The sequence below is a fragment of the Rhagoletis pomonella genome, unplaced genomic scaffold, assembly GCF_013731165.1.
Source record: "Rhagoletis pomonella isolate Grant_MI unplaced genomic scaffold, Rhpom_1.0 Rhpom_scaffold_03730, whole genome shotgun sequence".
In the NCBI taxonomy this organism is placed as follows: domain Eukaryota; kingdom Metazoa; phylum Arthropoda; class Insecta; order Diptera; family Tephritidae; genus Rhagoletis; species Rhagoletis pomonella.
The window spans coordinates 1-19,981 of record NW_023462282.1 but is presented as its reverse complement, the minus strand read 5'-3'; the positions used below and the strand labels follow the sequence as shown (position 1 = coordinate 19,981).

The 19,981-nt window shown below is 37.5% G+C and overlaps 2 protein-coding genes across 2 annotated transcripts; one reads left to right on the top strand and one right to left on the bottom strand.

Moving 5' to 3' along the window:
* The first annotated feature begins 495 nt into the window (after window positions 1-495).
* On the top strand, window positions 496-2,707 carry LOC118754338. Its single transcript, XM_036489212.1, has 2 exons — window positions 496-1,415; window positions 1,543-2,707. The coding sequence occupies exons 1-2, from the start codon at window positions 1,127-1,129 to the stop codon at window positions 1,728-1,730; spliced, it is 477 nt and encodes a 158-aa protein (XP_036345105.1). The 5' UTR covers window positions 496-1,126; the 3' UTR covers window positions 1,731-2,707.
* An 8,820-nt stretch (window positions 2,708-11,527) lies between these two features.
* Window positions 11,528-12,479, bottom strand: LOC118754339 (opsin Rh3-like). The gene is made up of 3 exons (XM_036489213.1): window positions 12,258-12,479; window positions 11,998-12,180; window positions 11,528-11,925 (listed from the first exon to the last, which is right to left on the bottom strand). The coding sequence occupies exons 1-3, from the start codon at window positions 12,341-12,343 to the stop codon at window positions 11,571-11,573; spliced, it is 624 nt and encodes a 207-aa protein (XP_036345106.1). The 5' UTR covers window positions 12,344-12,479; the 3' UTR covers window positions 11,528-11,570.
* Window positions 12,480-19,981: the final 7,502 nt, after the last annotated feature.

Here is a 19,981-nt window from a genome sequence, read left to right as displayed (position 1 = left end):
GCTCGACACAAACACAAATGCTGCATGGATCACAAAAGTAAATAAACCGTTGGCTAACAGTGTCAGCGACAGTTTTGAGGAGTAAACTAAAATGTCTGGTATAAAGGCGGCTTGAAATTATTGAGTCAAACGGTTTAAAGTGTAAACTTTACACACATCCATGTATAGCAGGCCGCTAAATTTAAACGTAGAATACGTGGTATGGTTAAGAGCACATCCAAGTCAAAAACGAAAGCACACATTAAAAAAAAATATTGATAACAAAAGCGATAGTAATATAGATAACAAAATCGGTAATAATATCGATAGCAAAATCGATAACAAACTCGATAAAAAGTATCGTTTATTATATCGATAAGTTCCGAGAATATCGGTAGCCAAATCGATAACAAAATCGATAAAAATATCGATAACAAAATCGATAAAAAATATCGTTTATTATATCAAAATGTTCCAAGAATATCGATAGCAACTAGAGCTCTTGAAATTGTTCGAATAATTCGATTATTCGAATATTCGAACGTTCGAATGGCAATTGTTTGTACGATTGGAAATCGAATGTTACTATTCGAATAGTTGATTCTCTTCGATTATTCGAATAGTCGCAAAGCTACGATTATTCGAATAACTTCTTAAAATCGAATATTCGATCGTTGTAATAAGTGTTATTTGTCAAAAAAAAAAATAAGAATTTATAAATTTTGTGTGTTTTTGTGAACATGAGTGCAAGAAAACAAAGTTGGGTGTGGAGTTTTTTTTACGAAGTGCAGTGATGGTAAGCAAGTTACCTGCTCCATTTGTGGAGCAGTCCTTAGTTTCCACTACTCCACTTCCTCGCTAAGCACTCACTTGAAACAAGTCCATAAGAAGGAACCGATTCGTGGTGGTGGCATGTAAGTACAAATAAAGAAAAATATAAGTTATAAGTAAAATATAGAGCACAAGCTTGTTACACATATGTAGAACACCGGACACGAATATCGATGCAACAAGTGGTGAATGCGTTGAAACGCAGGCGAGCACCTCGGGTGGCCGTAAGAGAAAAAAGCACGACACCGTTCATGACTGCACATTTGAACGTCAGGAATTGATATCTCGTGGAGTGGCACGCCTAATCGCAAGTAACATGTTACCAATCTCCTTCCTTTCCTCTGAAGGCTTTCGCGACTTTATGAAGTTATTGGAACCAGGATACAAAGTTCCCTCTCAACAAAGTATACTCTCACGCTTACAATTGTTTTATAATGACGTAAGAGAAAAAATTGCAAACGATTTGGCGGAGGTAGAAAGCGCATCAATTTCAGTGGACGAATGGACATCAAGAACTCAAGATTGTTATTTATCAGTCGAAGCCCAGTATATTGACAAAAATAGTGAATTGTGCAAAGTTACACTTTGTAACGAGCAACTAGAAGGTAAATCTATTAAAATAACTACCTTGTATGTAGATATATAAAATAAACACATACACTCATACATACATGCATAATTTGTGTTTTAATTTTAAGACATGTCAATTGTTTAAATAATTTGTATTTATAGACCGACCAAATGCTGAAAACATTGCATCCGCAATAGAAGTAGTTTTAGCCGATTGGAACATTTCCGACAAAACGCAAGCGATAACGCACGACAGTGCATCAGTCATGAATGCAGCAGCGCAACAACTTTTTAATATAGGGGACAGCATCAAGTGCAGCGCTCACCTTTTGCAGCTTGTGACGCATTAGCAGCTGTACCTGATTACGATAAAATTTGCAAAAAAGGACGAAATTTAACAGCACATTTTCATCGCTCAAATATTGCCATAACTGCACTAGTAAACCGCCAAGTACAGTTGGGGATAAAGGAAAATCGACTCATACAATGCTGCGAAACACGTTGGAACTCCAAATATTACATGTGTGAGAGGCTGCTTTTGAATCGAAATGCAATCTGCCTAGTTTTATCAGATAAAACCGTTACAAAAACTTGCGATGCGCTGAGGCTAGAAATGCAAGAGAAGGAGTGGGGTGAAATGCAGAACTTGGTTGACATTTTGAAACCTTTTGATAAAGCGACTGCAGTGCTATGTGGTGGCAAAAATGTGACATTGTCTTTAGTGCGACCTTTAATACACCGTCTTATTAAAAACCACATGGCCGCATCGTCGGAAGACGATGCAAATAAATATATATTCAAAGAAACTGCACATAATTCCCTTTTTGAAAGGTTCAATATGGGTTGTGTTTTAGAAAAAGTTTCAGCTCCAATAATTTCCTAATTTTTAGACCCCAGATATAAGAACCTTAATGATGAAGATTCGCAAACAAAACACAAGGTTTATGACTTTATCAGAAGCCAACTTCAAGTAAGCAATGTCATTAACCAAGAAACAGACAGCGTAGTACATACCGACTTGGATTTTTTGTTTGATGGTGAAATCCCAACAAATAATTTTATGTCACAAATCGACTCTTATTTGGCTGAACCTCAGATCGGCCACAACATTCATCCCCTAACATGGTGGAAAAATCACCGTGCTATTTATCCGGAACTTTTCAAATTAACCGCAAGATATTTGTGCATACCAGCTACATCGGCAGAGTCCGAACGCACTTTTTCAATTGCTGGGAATATTGTCACGCCACGTAGAAGTTGTTTGTCACCGCAAAATGTTAGCCTTCTTACATTCCTGTATAATAATAAGCGTTTCTTCACAGATATGTGTCCATTTTAATAACTTAATTATTCGTCTTAGAAGGTAAAATGCATTTTATGTGATTTTTTAACCTGTTCATTTATATTGTTGCTGAATAATTACAAAATTGTCTCAAAACAAACTTATGTTCCTACATTTCAATTTATTTAAATGTGTACATACTTATTCCTACACACATTTCAACATTCGAATAATCGAGCACCAGTTATTATTCGAATAATTGACTACGAGCAGGTTATTCGAATAATCGACAGTGAGCGATTATTCGAATACTGCTAATCGAATTTCACTATTCGAATAGTATCATATTCGAATAATTCGAATATTCGATTAATCGAATATCAAGAGCTCTAATAGCAACATCAGTAACAATATCAGAAAAAAAAATTTGGATAACAAAATCGATAAAAAATATCGATAACAAAACCGATAAAATATCGATTATTATATCGATGTCCCGAGAACTCCGAAAAATCTTTAAAATCCCGAAATAGTCCCCAGATTGTGTCTCTGTCTATATCCTTTTCTCTATAATTACCTTTATTTTAATCTTTCTTCCTCTAGCTTCATCTTTACTTTTATCGGTATCCTCATCCTCATATTTTTCTTTATCTTATCTTTGTTTTTACTTTTATGTATATCATATTCTCCATTTATAAGTAAAGTGTTTAAATTTACCTAGGTCTTCATGTACTTACATACATACGCTGCGATTTGGTTATAAATATTGCGTCATCTGTTACTCAAAAGCCGAAATACCATACATACATACTTTTTGTCTTCTTCTCTCACTTTCAGAGCAAGCACGTGTTTGCAGAATGATGACGAAGTGATTTTGTATGGAAAATCATTTATGCCCATATATTTGAGTAAAATAAACATACTTACAAGATATCAACCAATACTTCCCATATACCAAATGAAAGGAAAAAACTTGAGTTTTTGATTAAAGAAAACAAAAAAAAATCATTCGAGCAGTTTTCGAGTATTTTGATAATAAAAAAATAGCTAATTTTTCAACAGTTTTTTGCATTAAAATGCTCAGTGTTTGTTGAACTTATATAAAATTTGTACACGTTAATATTTCTACTGCTCCAAAGAACCTGTATCCCGAAATTGAAACTTAAGTCTGCAAATCGTAATTTGCTAGAGCACTTTAAAGACTCAAAATTTACCCTAAAATTAGCCAATTTTTACCGTTGTTTCTACGACAGAAACCGAATTGGTTACTTACAAAAATGGATCTGTCGATAGGTTTGGAATTTCATCTTTGAAACGCCACACTTTTCTTTAAAATCGCTTCATTAGTTCTCATGCAATAGGCGTTTTCGTAAAACTCTAAAAATTACAAGTACAACATTTAAGCATAGCCTCCATATCGAAACGTAAGACGTATTCTGCGTCAAAACATCGCCATTAAACAGAATTACGTAATTTCGAGTAACAGTCAGGCCGAAATCAGGGCCTTTTCTTCCCATGAAACATATAAAATCTTCGTCGGTTCAAACAAGCATATGAAGAGAGACTACATAAATGAAGTGGCGGTAAATGACATGGTTAGAGTATGGGGAAACCAGGGCCCACAAATCAAGGGCTTCGATAAATACAAAAAAAAAAAATGAAATCAATCAATTCGAAAAAATTTAAAAACCACCTAAAACTATGTTCACATTACAGCATAAATTACTTGGTTTCGATTAAATTACTTCCCATAAATCAAGTACGTTCACATTTACTTTCATAATTTAATAATTTTAATGAAAATTGATTTCACTTGATTTCATCATGATTGCTTTGTTGGGAAGAGTGATTCTGCGTTCGATTTCAAGGATGAGATTTTTATTGTTGTTAATGCTGGCGAAACGAAGTCGTCTACTTTTTCAAACTTGTAATTGTCAGGATATGCTCTGACTGTTTGACTGATAACAAGAGACGCATAGTTTTGTTCTTGTTCACCACCAGACCGATTCGCTTTACTTCTCTATCTAACTGCGAGAAGGTAGAACGGACGCAGCCTTTGTTTTTGCCGATAATGTCGGCATACGCTCGCAAATGTACGCTCTTGTAAAGTATTGTGCCTGCGCGGTTTAGTTCTACGGCTCTTATCACCTTCTCCAACATCAGATTAAAGAATTAACGTGAAAGGCAGCCCCACCTTGTCTGAAGCCTCGTTTGGTATCAAACGGCTGAGAGAGGTACTTCCTAAATCTGACTGCGCTGATGGTGTTGCTCATCGCCATTTTTCTCAGCTGTATTAGTTTCGCGAGAATACCAAATTTAGACATCGCGGCGTGTAGGCGATTCCTTTTACAGCGTGGTTACCCACGAACGTGTACGTAGCGTAGCGTAAAGTACGTAGAAAGATATCAATTGTACTGTTGATAGAAAGAGAGAGAAGCAACATCTACGTCACGATCAAGCGGTGGTGAGTTTTTGTTAACATGCAGATCTCACGTCAGCTGATACGTTCTCCGTTTTTACGTCCGTGGGTAACTGCGCATTTAGTGCTATCGAAAGCGGCTTTGAAGTCGACAAATAGGTGGTGAGTGTCGATTCTGTTCTCGCGAGTCCTTTCCAAGATTTGGCATATTGTGAATACCTGGCCTATGGTGGATTTTTCAGGTCTAAAGTCACACTGATAAGGCCCAATCTTGCACACAATACGGTCGATAAGATCTTGTACGCTTAGAAAGCTGATCCCGAGGTAGTGGGTGCATTTTTCGGGGTCGCCTTTCTAAATTCCAGTCGTCGGACATGCCTTCATCTGATAATATTCTGCACAAGAGTTGATGCATGCTCCGTATCAGCTCCTCGCCGTCGTAATTGAATAGCTCAGTTGGCAGGCTGTCAGCTCCAGCAGCTTTGTTGTTTTTCCGCCGCGTAATTGTTATTCGTCCCTCGTCATAGCCAGGCGGAGGAAAATCAACTCCGTCATCATCGACTGGGGCTCGGGATCGTGGAAAGGTGTTTCCTCCAGAATTCACCATTGTTGTTCTTACAGGAGTTCACACTGGCCTTGAAACCTTCTGTAAGTCGCCTTACTCTGTGGTACAGTTTTCGGGCGTTTTTCCTTTAGGCCAGCATTTCATTGTTGTTACAAGTCGTTTATTTCTCCCATAATTTCTTCATAAGCTTAGCGGTGCAAATCATCATCGCTCAGTGTTTTTGCTAATTATTTAGAAACAAGCTGTTACAAACACAAACAGATTTTTCGACGTGTAATCGGGGGGCGAAGGATTTTTCCGCAGTTGTTTGGGTGCTATTCTTATTTCTGATAAAAAATTTGCGTCGCATTCTTGCCTGTCTGCATCTCAAGCTATTCACACTTACCACGGTACCGCTGAATTGTCGCGCGCGTCAGATTTGGCTGCAGGGTGGGTTGGAATGATGCGTATTTCTCTACAGAAGCTGCATGACACTTTTGTCATAGCAGCTCTTCTTGTTTGGGCAACAGTAGCGGTTTGAGCAGATTGCAAGATCGATTCCCACTGCTCATTTGTGTCCGGTCGATGAGACCCAAACAGTTCTTGTTTAAGCAGAATTCACATTCGATTGTTGGAGCAAATATGTTAAGCGGATTGCGAAAATTCGTTCACTGATAGGGGTGAACCTGGATTAAAGCTGTCGAGGCCACCGCCGTCTCATGCCAGCAGTAATACATAGATGTCGCACGTTGAAAATTATTTGCAATCATGCTCTGCCCACCGCATTTCCTGTGCAATGTGATGCAAGCCTAGTATTTCTGTAAGAAAACCAGCAGTTGTATGAAGACACCTTTCCTATGGACGGTACGGACATTGCAAGCGCATATGCGTAAAGCGTAGTCCTTGTTTCGTGTGGTGGGCCGTCGAAGTTTGGGAGAGAGGGCAATTAAAAAGGCTGTTTTGGGTTTCCTATTGGATATGTTTTTTATCTTACGGACTCTAAACCCAGGGAACCACCTATTGCTGGGAGATTTGTTGTTTTCTTATATTAACCTTTGCTCTTTCCTACATTTGATCCGGCTACGCCCTTGTCTAAAGATCGACCAGTATGAACCTGCGGCAACTTGACATCAGCATTTCGAAGTTTGCTGCTGATTTGCCCAACCATCGAATTTCTAAAAAATAAATTGATTTTTCCTGGCCAAGATTTGGCATCTCGTAAACCACTAAATATGTATGTTGGGATTTTTGACGTCCTCTTCAGGATGACTTTGGTGTTTACTTTACTAATAATTGTAAGTACTACTCGGAAGAATTTAGTCTATAGTGGATCTCGCTATGTTCATGGTGTACGCCATGCAAAGTTTTTGAGTAAAGTTTACAGTCTCAAATGTATTTAAACTGCTTGTATGTATTGCACGAAAACCTCACAGTGAAAAGAAGGTAAATAATGGCGAATAATGGAAAAAGTAAATTTTGGAGGTAAAAATTGTTTTTTTTTTTGTGGTAACATGGAGTATTTTGTAGGAAGTAGTTGTGGGCGTTATATAAATATTCGCCCCGGGCGCTTAACAGTCTAACTAGAAAACTGGGTATATGTATGTATGTACATTGGGGTGGTAGCATACTAGGCCGTTCGATTTTGGGCCCGTTGTGATACCACGCGGATCGTTAGAACCCTGAAACCATCGTGTGGATTGCGCGAAATCCAGAAGTTACCTACCTCGGTTAACTCGGGTAACTTTCATTTTCTTCCACAAAGAGCGGGGCATTCGCATAACAGGTGCTGCAAGGTTTCTGACTCTTCTTCGTTTCTGCAGCTCCTGCAGAAGTCGTTATGGGAGACCCCTAGCCTCTCCGCGTGCCTTCCGATGGCAACATGGCCTGTTAACAGACCCACCGCTGCGGCTAAGTCCCCTCTGCTCAGCATGAGGAGATCCTTCGGCCGTTTTTCGTTCCAATTTGCCCACGTAAGTTTCGTATTGCAGCAAGTGGTGACTCAAGCCCACCTATCACTTGCTAGTTTAAGAGATAGATCCCTAAGAATGAGCTTGAAGGTAGCGAGCGGAATGCCTAAACACTTCCGGAACTACGAAAGTGGAGCGGATGTGCCCTCTCTTGCAAGTTCGTCTGCCTTTTCGTTGCCTGATATGTTCCGCTGCCACGGCACTCATACCAAGTGAAGAGCAGACTGCTCAGCCATCTCGTTTAGAGACGTGCAACAGTCCGAATAAACGCATTATACTTAAACCAGCTTCCCGAAATAAGCTACTTTTCCGTTAGGGCTGATCTGATTGCTTCAAAAGTGATGTTGTTGAAAGTACGCTCGATGTCTAGAAATGTTATCAAGGTATATTTCTTTATCGTAAAAGATTTCTCTGTAATATTCCTTGAAGTCGTGTAGTGGTAAGCAGTGCAATCCCCCCAGGCCCAGGATTTTTGAGAGGCCTGAAATAATGGCAGACTTATGATTTCGTTGAGTTTGTTAACTGATTTTGAATTATAGCAGCTTATCTTATATTTATAATTAACATTTTAATAAAAAAAAATTAATTCATTATAGAAAAAAATATTTTTCGATACTTCCGCTAGAAACTGCTTCTTCGTTATAGGCTTTTAAACGTTAAAAAACGCTACGTGGAAAACTGTCAATTGATCACATGCTTTTAAATTAATACAATTTATGGGCAGGGCCCATGATTTTGCACTCCGGGCCCGAGTTTTCTCTGGACGGCCCTGTTTGTAAGTGCCAACTTATTGTTCTATTATTCTCCTGAAGAAGGGTCCATTGAAGAGTCTAGATTTGGAGGATTCTATACTATTTCTATAAAAAATTGGGTTTTTCCATAAAATACATGGAAAACTTTGAGCCCTTTAAGCCACCTCTAAATATTTTTTTTTATAAAGAAATACAGTAGTATAGTTTTTTTCAATATACCTCGAACAATGCTAGGGGGTGAGAGTATTAAAATTCCGACTTTAATTTCTTTGGACCACCCTAATGTACATATATGATTCGTAACACTACTTTTTTTATTTTTTACACAGTGTTACCTAAACCTAATTGAAAGTTAACCACCTGTTTGTAAAGACATGTATATAGTTAGTGTGATACTTCAAACATTTTTAAACTATGTAATTTTATCCGATACTCAAAAATGCATTAGCCATGTGAACGGCAAGATTGGAATCACCGTCTAATTCAACCTTGAACTTTTAGCACCCTTTACACACTTTAATTTCAATCTTTCTACAAAAATACATACATACATTTACAAACATATGTACATGTATGTATTGCATCGGATCGATACTAAATACTAAACTCTGTTGCCAAACAAAGTAATGGGGAAGTTTTAAATACCAACTGAAAAAAGTTATACATACACGCGGCTGTGTGTTTGTTTATCGCCTCGTTTTGTATTACTGTAACTAGGGATGGCCAAAAAAATAAAATAAGCGATTAATTAATCATATGATTAATCACAAACCACAAAAAAATTAATTGCAATTATTCAGAAATAATCGATTAATCAAATTTTTAAAGGCACTTTTTTACAGTGGGTATTCACAAAAACATTTTTCATAAAAAATTTCTAATTCTCTGGTTAATTAGCCTTAAACAAAATAAAACGAGTATTTTTACCGCCGATAATTATTTATTATTTACACATTTTTGCAAAACCAAGAGTTTTGATAAGCGCTTTGTTGCTACACGGTTGCGTTTCCCGGTTGCTTTAGCACCAGCTTTTGAAAAAAGGCGTTCAGCAGCCACCGAAGTATCAACTAAATAACATTTTTCGAAAGTCATCATCTTTTCGCCTTCGTTTGTGTAAAAGAGATTTATGAGGGGCCCAAAGACGTTTCCATAAGATGATTTGCGCACATTATTTAATTTCTGAAGAATTTCTTTACTGAGGACAATGCTAACGGATCTTTGAAATGATTTTTTTCAACTTTGGGTCGAGTAAAGTTGATGTGGCTAGCAAACAAAGAATGTTCGATGGAGCCAAATCTTCGGTCAAATTGTTTCAAGACGGCATCTCCTAATTTTTGGGCGACGAGCTGCTTTGGTAATACTTTAATTATTTGTTCGCTACCGCAATGCACTAGCGGAATTACTGGCTTAAAGTTTTGCGTTTTTCGCCACAGTACAATTACTGTCATTGCCTCTAAAGGTCTCAATATACTAAGGTTTCTGGCAAAATTGTTTTTTTAGTTTCACTTATTTCAACATATTTTGATTAAAAGCAGAATACTGATAAAAATAAAATATTTCACACAAACAACAAAAAATATAATCGATAATCGCATGAGGCTATTGCCTGAAAATTTTAAAATGCGATTAGTAATCATTGTAAACTTATGTACAGTAGTCGAACAAATTATAGCCGCACCAAATTTTAACAAGTTTTAAAATATAATTTTTGCTGTTATATAATTTTGGTTAGTTTTTTTATAGTTCATTATTTAAAAACATCGGTATAAATACAAGTTCAAAGGCAGTGTCACACGTTTGGGTATTTGCCAAAATTTGGTGTGAACACCCAAAGAATTTTTCTTTATCCCAATCACGAAAATTTATTTGTTGAAAACTTCAATAGAACATCGCTGTATTGTACCAATCTTTTGACTACAAAAAAAAAAATTAATTTCAAGCAAGTTAAGAAATTGACTTCTGGCCACAAAATAGGCTCAAATTTCCCATAGTGCACTGCCTTAAAAATTTATGCAATTTAAAAAAAAAATTCAACAAATTTTCGTTAAAATTTATTAAATTCTAAGTATGCAGTTTTGTAGCCCATTGCATTCTAGTAGAATAAAGTACAAGTTTCAAATGGCTAAAAATTTCGATTGATTTTTTAGAATTTTTAAAACGTTCGAAACTTATACGAAAGTTTGTTGATTTTTTTTTTAATATTGCACAAATTTGAAAAACTTGGATTTACACGGGTTTTGTTAAAGAATGAACTATATTTTTATAAAAAAAAAAATAACTAAAGTTCAATAACAACAAAAATAATACGTTAAAACTTGGCAAAAAGTGGTTTTACAATAGGGGTCATCACTTCGAGTTTGGTACTCGGGTGTTCGGTAATTTTTCCCCATGTATTTTGTTTGTGTAAAATTATTTTATCATTATTTTATCGTGTTGGAAGCTTGATAATTTTCAGATAGTTGGTAAACCGCAATCAGCCGTTCGAAATTTATTCAATTTTAAATCTGCTCGCTGCCGAAAGGCATAACGCATATGAGTAAGTAAATTCATTCAATTTACTGTTACAATTTATTTATTTTTTAAAAAACATTTATTTATTCCACGCTAGAAAAATTTATTGAACTTTTTAAAAAATGTATGCACTTTTCGCGCGAAAAATTCCAGGAAATAGGTGACAGAAAGGAATTAACTGACATTTTAAAGCGTGTGTTACCACATTATCAGACTTGCCATCTCGTCAATATGGTAATATTATATTCGGTAATTTACGAGAACAAAACAATGGTGGGAGTTATCGAATACCGAATCAAGACTTTAACCAGTATAGTCTGCGAATTCTTAATAACAAAATTGGGCATTAAAAAATATTCGTCATTATATTTAATTCCACGTGGCAATTTTTAAATGACACTAATTTTTTGTCACTTCAATGCCTTATGGAAATTCGGTATTAGGTTTGTAGCTTTGACAAGGCTTAAATGCACAACTATTGTATGCTCTGAACTTAAGCAATTCTTGTGGCTGTTTGCAACTACAGAATTCATATTTCTTGAAAATATTTTTACGATTATTCTACAATTAATTGATTAATAATCGATTAATGAAACACAAAACTACGATACAATTAAATCGTAAATTGGACCAAAATAATCGATTCATTTAATCAGATGATTAATCGCTGCCATCCCTAACTGTAACACATGTAACAACAAGAAAATAAGCCATTTCACCTACCTGGCACAAATCTGCCCCAAGTCTCCGTCACACATCCAACTACAAACGGTGTGGCATAGAGATACACAAACATAATCATCGTAATCGCCTTGCCATGCGTCATTTTGCCTTCCATTGGTTTGGTGATGACGTTGTAGCGATCGTATGCAATGAAAGCATTCGTGGTAGATGCGCCAATGCCGGTGTAAGCGCCGAGTATGCCATACACCTGGCAACCGAAGTTACCCAAAGCGAATCCCCTATGAAAGCTGTTATAGATGAAGACGGGTGTCTTCAGCATCATGAAGAAGTCACAGATGGCCAAATTGATAACCAGTATGTTAGATGGGGTACGCAAAGATTTGGCACTGTGCGCGAGAAAGAGTTAGAAATTAAAATAAGCTCTTCCGAATTAACTGTAGTCTATCCGCCATACTCACGCCGTGAACACCCAGATGACCACACCGTTACCGACCATCGATACGGTTGTAAAGAAGAGATACAACGTGCCCAGCAGATAGTGTAGGGAAGCAGGTGGTTCCGGATACTTCAACCAATGATCGGGTATATGACGCAACTCTTCTGGCGGCACATTCCAACCGATTAGCCGCACATCTGACATTCTAAGAGTAAATAGTTGGTACTTAAGCTGGAATGGCATGTGGGGAGGGATTGAAAATTAATATTGCATCTACAGCACCTTGCCTCTGCGCGCAGTGTCGACACTGTTGACACATTTCCAAACGGATTCGGTAAGCTATACGAATATTCCATATCCATATCCATAGTGGTCAATATACTTCGTCCTTTTCATGCACTGCCAAACCAAAGCTATCCAAAACAACGCTGTGTTGTAATGAATTCCAGTTTTTTGGAAACACTTGTTCTTTCGGTTTGCTGTGTACACTTTCACCGGTCAACGTTGACAGAATTGTGTTGATCTGCTGTAACAGCTTTTATACTAACACTTTCCCACAAATTGGCAGTGATTTTTGCGAGCACAAAACGGATTAGATTAGCCAATCGGGTGTGCCTTGGATTAGCCGAGATTTTAGTTGGTTAGTGAAGAAGGTTCAGTATAGCTATGCGCTGACAGGGCGCTTTGATTTTTTTTTTGAATGTCTATGACATGGTGCTATGATGCATTGGTTGATTTAACAAATCCGATTTACATATACATTCATAGGTTCTGATACACACCTTTATATACTCTTTATCATTCGTATGTACGAATATGTATGTTGGTACAATATATCACAAAAACTGCCATGTCAATGAAATTTGCAAGGTTAATGTTATGAATGAGTTAATTTTTAGTAGCTTTGCATAAACATTAAGAAAACTGAAAGTAAAAATATCTCTAGGGGACAAAGCTGCTACTAGGTATTTTGATCTATAGTACACCAAATCCGACTAATAATAACTTCTTCTTTATTGGCGCTGTAACCGCCGAAGCTGTTTTGGCCGAGTCTTCTGTGCCAACTAACGCCAAGTGAAGCCAAGTCCTTCTCCACCTGGTCTTTCTAACTAGCATCGCGACCCGCGTTGAATACTTTCAGAGCTAGAGTGCTTCTGTTAATTCGAACGACATGACCTAGCCAGCGAAGCCGCTACATTTTAATTCGCTGCTCTATGTCTATATCGTTGTGAAGCTCATACAGCTCATCGTTAAATCTCAAACGGCCGTAAATTTTTCGAAGAATCTTTCGCTCGAAATCTCCAAAAGGCGCATCTTCAGATGAATTCATTGTCCATGCCTCCGCGTCATACACCGGCACAGGCATGATGATTGACTTATAGAGTGTGATTTTTTCACGAAGAGAGAGGACTTTACTTCTCAATTGACTACTTAGTCCAAAGCAGGACTTGTTGGGCAATAGTGATTATCCTTTGGATTTCAAGGCTGGTTCAGAAATAAACGAAGTCGTCTACTTTTTCAAAACTTGTAACCGTCAACACAGGAGATACTTCGTTTTGTCCTCGTCCATCACCAGACCCATTCGCTTTGCTTCTCTATCTAATTCGGCAGACGGAGCTGGTGGTATTGCTCAACATCGTTTCACACAGCCGTATTATTTTCGCCGGGATACCAAATTCAGATATCGCCTCGTGAAGACAGCTTCTTTTCGTGCTGTCGAAAGCGGCTTTGAAATCGACAAAGAGACGATTTGTGCCGATCATATTCTTGCGGGTCTTTTTCAAGATTTGGCGTATTGTGAATACCTGGTCTATGGTGAATTTGATAAGGCCCAATCAGTTCATTGACGGTGGGCCTCAGTCTTTCACACAATACACTCGATAAGACTTTGTAACCTATGCTTAGAATGTTGATCCAGCGGTAGTTGGACAGAGTACACTTACATTGCAGTTGCCGGGCATGCGTTCATCTGACCATATTCTGCATAAGAGTTGATGCATGCACCTTATCAGCCCACCGGTACCGTACTTCAATAGCTCGGCCGGCAGGCCGTTAGCACCTGCAGGTTTGTTACTTTTCAGCCGCATAATCGCATTCGTACCTTGTCATATTCAGGCGGTGGGGCATCGACTCCATCGTCATTGACCGGGGGCTCGGTTTTGTCTTCTCCACTACCTGCAGTTCTTTTGCTATACAGTAGGGCGGAAAAGTGTTCCCTACATAATTTGAGTACGTTCTAGACATCGGTCTCTAGGTCGCCAATATTGTTCTTACAGGAGTTCGCCCTGGTCTTGAAACCTTCCGTAAGTCGCCTAATACGCTGATAAAAATTTCGGGCGTTTTCCTGTCGCCCAGCATTTAAAGCCCCTTGCATTCACGTATTTCGGCCTCTCTTTTCTTATTTTGGCAAATACCTCTAGCTTATTTCTTTAGTTCCCTATGTATGCGGCATCCTTTTTCTCTGCAGTTTCTTGACATTCCTAGCCATATGAGTTGTTCTTTCAGGCTCGCTGAAATCCGACCGCTTCTTCGGCGGCGATACTTACTGCCGTCCCTAAATTGGTGGGCAAGTGCCAAACAACTGTCAAAAATCCTCATTCCCGTACAATTTGTATGGAGCATGTAAGCCCATCAGTGAAAACACGTTCATTAAACTACATTAAACGAGGAATTATCGCCACTTCATTCTCCCCTTGGGTGCCGTAAACAGAGTCTAACCTTGATGGCCTTCTATTCAGCAATCCCGGAAGGTATTTGTTCTTTAGCTTATATAATACACGGAAGCAACGCTTCGCTCGGTTCGGCCATTGAATGTAGCTAAAAGCGCAATGGAAATCCATAGCTGGTTTCAGCTTAAGCTTGAGTTGAACTCTAGGTTCGATAATATCACGTCCATTTTCAGCCCCTACTGTTGCAAGGCCAGCAGTAATCTGTTGTTTTCGTCGTTTCAAGCCGCCAGTTGGGAACCGCCTTCTTTTTGAGAGCATTTCGCTTTTGGTGATCAGTAACTTCGACGGTGACTGCGTGGTTTGAATCCTTTTGTACTCCTTCACTATTTGCATATCCTTGCCTTGTCTTCCTCGTCATGTGCCGTACCAGCTGCTACATTATTTCCAATCTATTCAAGCATAAACAGTACCTTCAGATACCTCTGGCTAATTATCACCACCGGGGGATTTTTACTTTTTGGATGCAAGATTTCTTCCGTCATGACCGCCTTCTTTCTGGTTGATCGTCCTTAGCACTTCCACATACACTACCAACACTATTTTGTAGGCTATTTGCAAAGTATAATTTTGTATGGCACTTGTGAAAACGGCCGTTAGGGCCAGTAGCTCAAAGCCTGGTTGGCACTCATGAGTGAGAAAAACGGAGATATGGTGGGTAAGTATTAGAACGAAGTTCTTGAGGTCAGTGAACTTTGTTCAATATCTGGTTATCACTACTTGCCGGTTAAACAGCATTATGGACGTTTTCGACATCATGCATATAATATGTGATCGATAAAATAGTCGTTGTATTTAACCGGAGCTTCTACCTCCGATTTATGTTAATCAGACATTGAACAATCAGCCCTAAGGGTCTGGTTAACACTAACTACAGGTTAAACATCGTTATCGACTGTGTGTTATATGTATGTTATGAAGTCGACCACGTCGTTAACGATATTTAGGGCCGGTTGCTCAAAGCCTGGTTGACACTAATTATCGGTTAACATCGTTATCGACGTTTTCGACTCCCTGCATATACCACGGTGTCGGTAACGTCGATAACGATGTTTAAACGGGGATTAGTGTCAACCAGGCTTTGAGCAACCGGCCCTTATCCTGCGTATTAACCAGACATTGAGAAACCGGGCCTAAGGAGTGAAATTTTTTCCGGTAAGGTGGAATGTATATGTACATATGGTAATACGAATATTCGTTTTAACAAAAGCTATTCGCCACCAGTTTTATACAGATCATCCGATATTGTGCTGTTGCGTGTTATTGTGCAAGAAACAAGTTTGTAGATGTGCTGCATGCAGTGTAGCAATTATAGCAAGCATATCGTATTTTTTATATCGTACGTAAACGAATAAATATTATAAAATAAAGCTTTTGTATAAAACGTAAACTAGTCCAAAGCTTTTGTATTTATTTTATAAAAAGCTTCACTAAAGTTGCAGCACACACTGCTAAATATGTATGTACACGCATAAATTCACACATATATGTATATGTACATATGTAAATACAAATGTCTATACCCTGCGGGAAATGTATTTAACTATAAGAACTTGTAGTTGATTAGGAAGGAACTAAAGGTCACTATTATCTGTATATTTTCTTTGGGGAAAGCTAACTATATTTCTATGGCGATTACCGCGAAATAGTTATAGGTGGTATTAGATGTCAACTAACTTCTTTTGGACATAAAATATCAATAAGAAAACAAAATTTTTGTTGTTTGTTTACTTTTTTATTTATTTATGTATGCACTTCATTTTATTACATTATATATTTGCGTTAGGTAGAACCAGTTTAGCCTAGGAAAAACTTTTTATATAATAATATATACACGTTTGATGTATTGAATCGGTACCGGGTGCCGAAAAGGAAGAATTTGGTACCGAAATTTTTTTCAAGTATTGGGTACCGAGTATTGTACACCACAAATGCTCCACTATGTACGCTGCAGAAAAAATTATCAATTTATTAAAATAACCAACTTCTAGTTAGCTTTTTGCGAGATTTCGATAAGTAACTAACTTTTAATTGGCTATGACAAAACTAACTTTAAGTTAGTTGAAAGTCGTGCAGGAGTCATGCGGACGTAATCGGAAGTTTGTTTTCTTTACAAGTTTTTATTTAAGTAACCTCGTACAAAAATTACTTGGAATACACTTTTTTTCTGGACTTCGCAGATTCTGTTTCATATTCAGGACAAATAAAATGTAGGACGAAATTTTATGTTATCATTTTGATGTTATGTCTGATCGAATTCAAATATGAGACTACCTACAAAAGAACATCTAAACAAATAAGCAAATATGTAATGTTGAATAAAATAAATATAAATATAAATAATTTAAAATTTTTTGTTTTTTTTTATTGATAGTTCATGTCCAAAAGTAATTAGCTACAAGTAAGTTGACATCTAATGCATAGGAAACCAGTTCTCATTATTTTGCGGCCATCGCTCTTGAAAAGTAGTTAGTTACGGCCAAAGCGAATAGTTAATAAATAGTTACCACTAGTCAACTGTTAGTTAATAGTTAGCTGCAAACTAGTCCCATTTCCTACAGGGTACTTGCTGTATCCGCATGTGCATGAGCTTACGTTTATGTAGCTATAGCTGCATTTTTTTTTGTAAACGAGCGACAAAAGAACGCTCAACTCGAGTAAAATTTCCTTTGAGCTACTTAAGCAACCCTATTAGTATCTGGCAAGAAACATGTGATTAGTTTCACGGGATTTAGACACAAAAACCAACAGAAATGAGTAATTGTGTGAGGTATTTGCGTAGTATATTTACTTATTTAAAATATAAATCATTTATATATGAAAACAAAACGTTCCCTCTCCACTTTCCCATTAAAAATTCACCATAGAGCAGTTTTCTCACTTACCAACACTACCCTTCCGGTTGCGACCTGGCTGAGTTTGTGTTGCTGCTTTGCTGGTATTTCGTCATTTAAGCGAGTGTTTTTTGTAGCTCGGTTGCAAAAGAATGCACCTTTTGTCAGTGTTTGCCGGCATGCGCAAGCTTCCAGCTGTTTTTATTTTACGCTGTCTGCCTTTTATCATTCGCCACACTATGTATGCTTTGCTATTTTCAGTTTTTGTTTTGCTTCTTTTGTTTATTAAATTATTGCGTACACTTTGCCGCGCTTCGTGTCGGAATTTTTGTAACGTACATATGTATATATGTATGTATGTATGTAGGTGGCGGTGGTGGTGGTGGGTGTTGCTTTTGCTGGAATGAGTGCACAAATGGCAAGCTCCAAAATACTGGAAGACCAGCAGCTTCTTAGATTACAAATGGGTTAACTCGACCTTATACGGTTATGGAAAAATCAGGCATACCCGTATGTATGTAGATAAGTTTTATTAATATGAAGATAGGGCAATGTTGCCGATACTTGAAAAATAGCACTGATTAATAAAAAATTTTGCTCTGCTCCTTATAAAATAGCTACATTCGGCATTTATTAGTAGCAAAACAAGTGTACATACATACATATGTACATATGTAAATACATAATATGTACATAATAGATAAGACAAAAGAGAAATACAAAGGACATACAAATAAAAGCACTGAAAACAATGATTAATACATATAAACAATTTTTAACCTCGATGCCCCTTATCTCTTCATAGTTTATTGAAATCTAAAAATATCTCATATTTAAAAATTAAAAGATTTTTGAAGCTACTTATAACTAGCGTTCATCACTATGCAAAGGTACAGCTTCGCTTAAGGCCCTGGTCACACCGCGAGTGGCTGAGCGGCGCACAGTGGTCTGTATTCAAAAAATATGGTTCAAAATAGCGTAGAGCCTCCAATTCTAAACAGATTTGATTTTTCTTTTTCAAATGAAAGATGGTGAGATTTAAAAGAGAAAGTAGCCATTTTGATGAATGATTCATAAGAAAAGAATAAAAGGGTTCCTTCAAAACGAAACGAAAAAAACTGCACAACAAAAATTTGAAATGTTATACTATTTGGCGGACCTATTTACATATGTGCAGCATGCACTCAATTGGTTATATTTCTAGGTAAGCTGACTGGCCCAAGTGTGACTTTTTCCTCAACTGCATGCAGGCAGCCACTTCAACCAAACCTAACCTAGATCGCTAAAGCAGCAGCCCTTGTTCGGTAAAAACTCTTAGCCATTCCGGTGCGTAAAACAGACTGTAATGGTAATGAAATATAATATATGAATTATGCTGCATCTGTGTGGTCATAGGAAGCAATGGACGAAACTTCAGACTTTTAAGAACGCCGCACGTAGGACTGTCATGGAATGATTTCTGATGTCATCTCAGCATCATTACACAGCGATACACAAATGCTTCCATAAGCTCCGTATGCCTAATATTACGCTAAACAACAGTTACTTTTGGAATGCTACCGGGGACATAACCACTGCAGACACTTTCTTCAAGCCGAGTCTTCTCCTAGGTACGCCAGAATCCATCTCATAGATCTCAAACACCAGGTGCAATAAGTCATTGGCTGAATCAGACGGACCGCAGGCCATAAATGTCATCAATTGAGAGTCAATAAACAGCTTCAATAACTCTCGCCGCGTAAATGGTGTCATTGGTGACCAACAGTGTGGCCAGATTATAAAAATAACTAAGCAAAATTTACTTAAAAAAGCTGAGAAAGGGTTAAGGGCAGTGAAAAAATAAACCTAAAAAAGTCAGCACTTTTATGCCGACAAATTTAAAAGCACCTCTAAAAATTCAAGAGAACGATATTCATTAAATTGGTTTTTAAACTTTTTACTTAAAACTTACCAGACGGCTTTAAGAGGCCTTCATTCTGATTCAATGCAATGGCTTCTAGATCGGCTTCTCTTACAACGGGAAAATATTTCATGACGACGCAGTACCAATTTAACATTGCTCCAGACACCCCGCGACGTGCTTTCTTTATTTGACATCCGACAGAATGAGACAGAGAAGGTCTTCTAATATAGCTTACAAATGTAAGACCCTGCCTAAAAGTGTTCATTAATAAGAGTTCCTCATTTTGCCGGTTGGTTTTTTTTTTTAGACAGAAGTAACATGGTTACATGTGTTTTGCTTTAAGAATTTATCATTACGATTCAGTTAATCTTTCGTCTTGGCTGCACGAATTTCCAAAGATCAGTCTCATTAGCCAAATATTTCTGCGTTGGAAAAAGGCGTTATGGATAAGTGTATCGCTAACAGCAACATTTTTTTACATTTCCATAATTCGTAGTTTTTTTCTAAGTGTACTTACATATAAAACAGGAGCAGTAAAAAATC

Coding starts and splice junctions, on each gene's coding strand:
- LOC118754338 (XM_036489212.1), top strand. CDS start 1,127: ATGTTACCAATCTCCTTCCTTTCCTCTGAAGGCTTTCGCGACTTTATG. Junction 1,416..1,542: donor TTGTAACGAGCAACTAGAAG/GTAAATCTATTA, acceptor TTGTATTTATAG/ACCGACCAAATGCTGAAAAC.
- LOC118754339 (XM_036489213.1), bottom strand. CDS start 12,343: ATGGATATGGATATGGAATATTCGTATAGCTTACCGAATCCGTTTGGA. Junction 12,181..12,257: donor ACACTGCGCGCAGAGGCAAG/GTGCTGTAGATG, acceptor ATTTACTCTTAG/AATGTCAGATGTGCGGCTAA. Junction 11,926..11,997: donor GTCATCTGGGTGTTCACGGC/GTGAGTATGGCG, acceptor TCTCGCGCACAG/TGCCAAATCTTTGCGTACCC.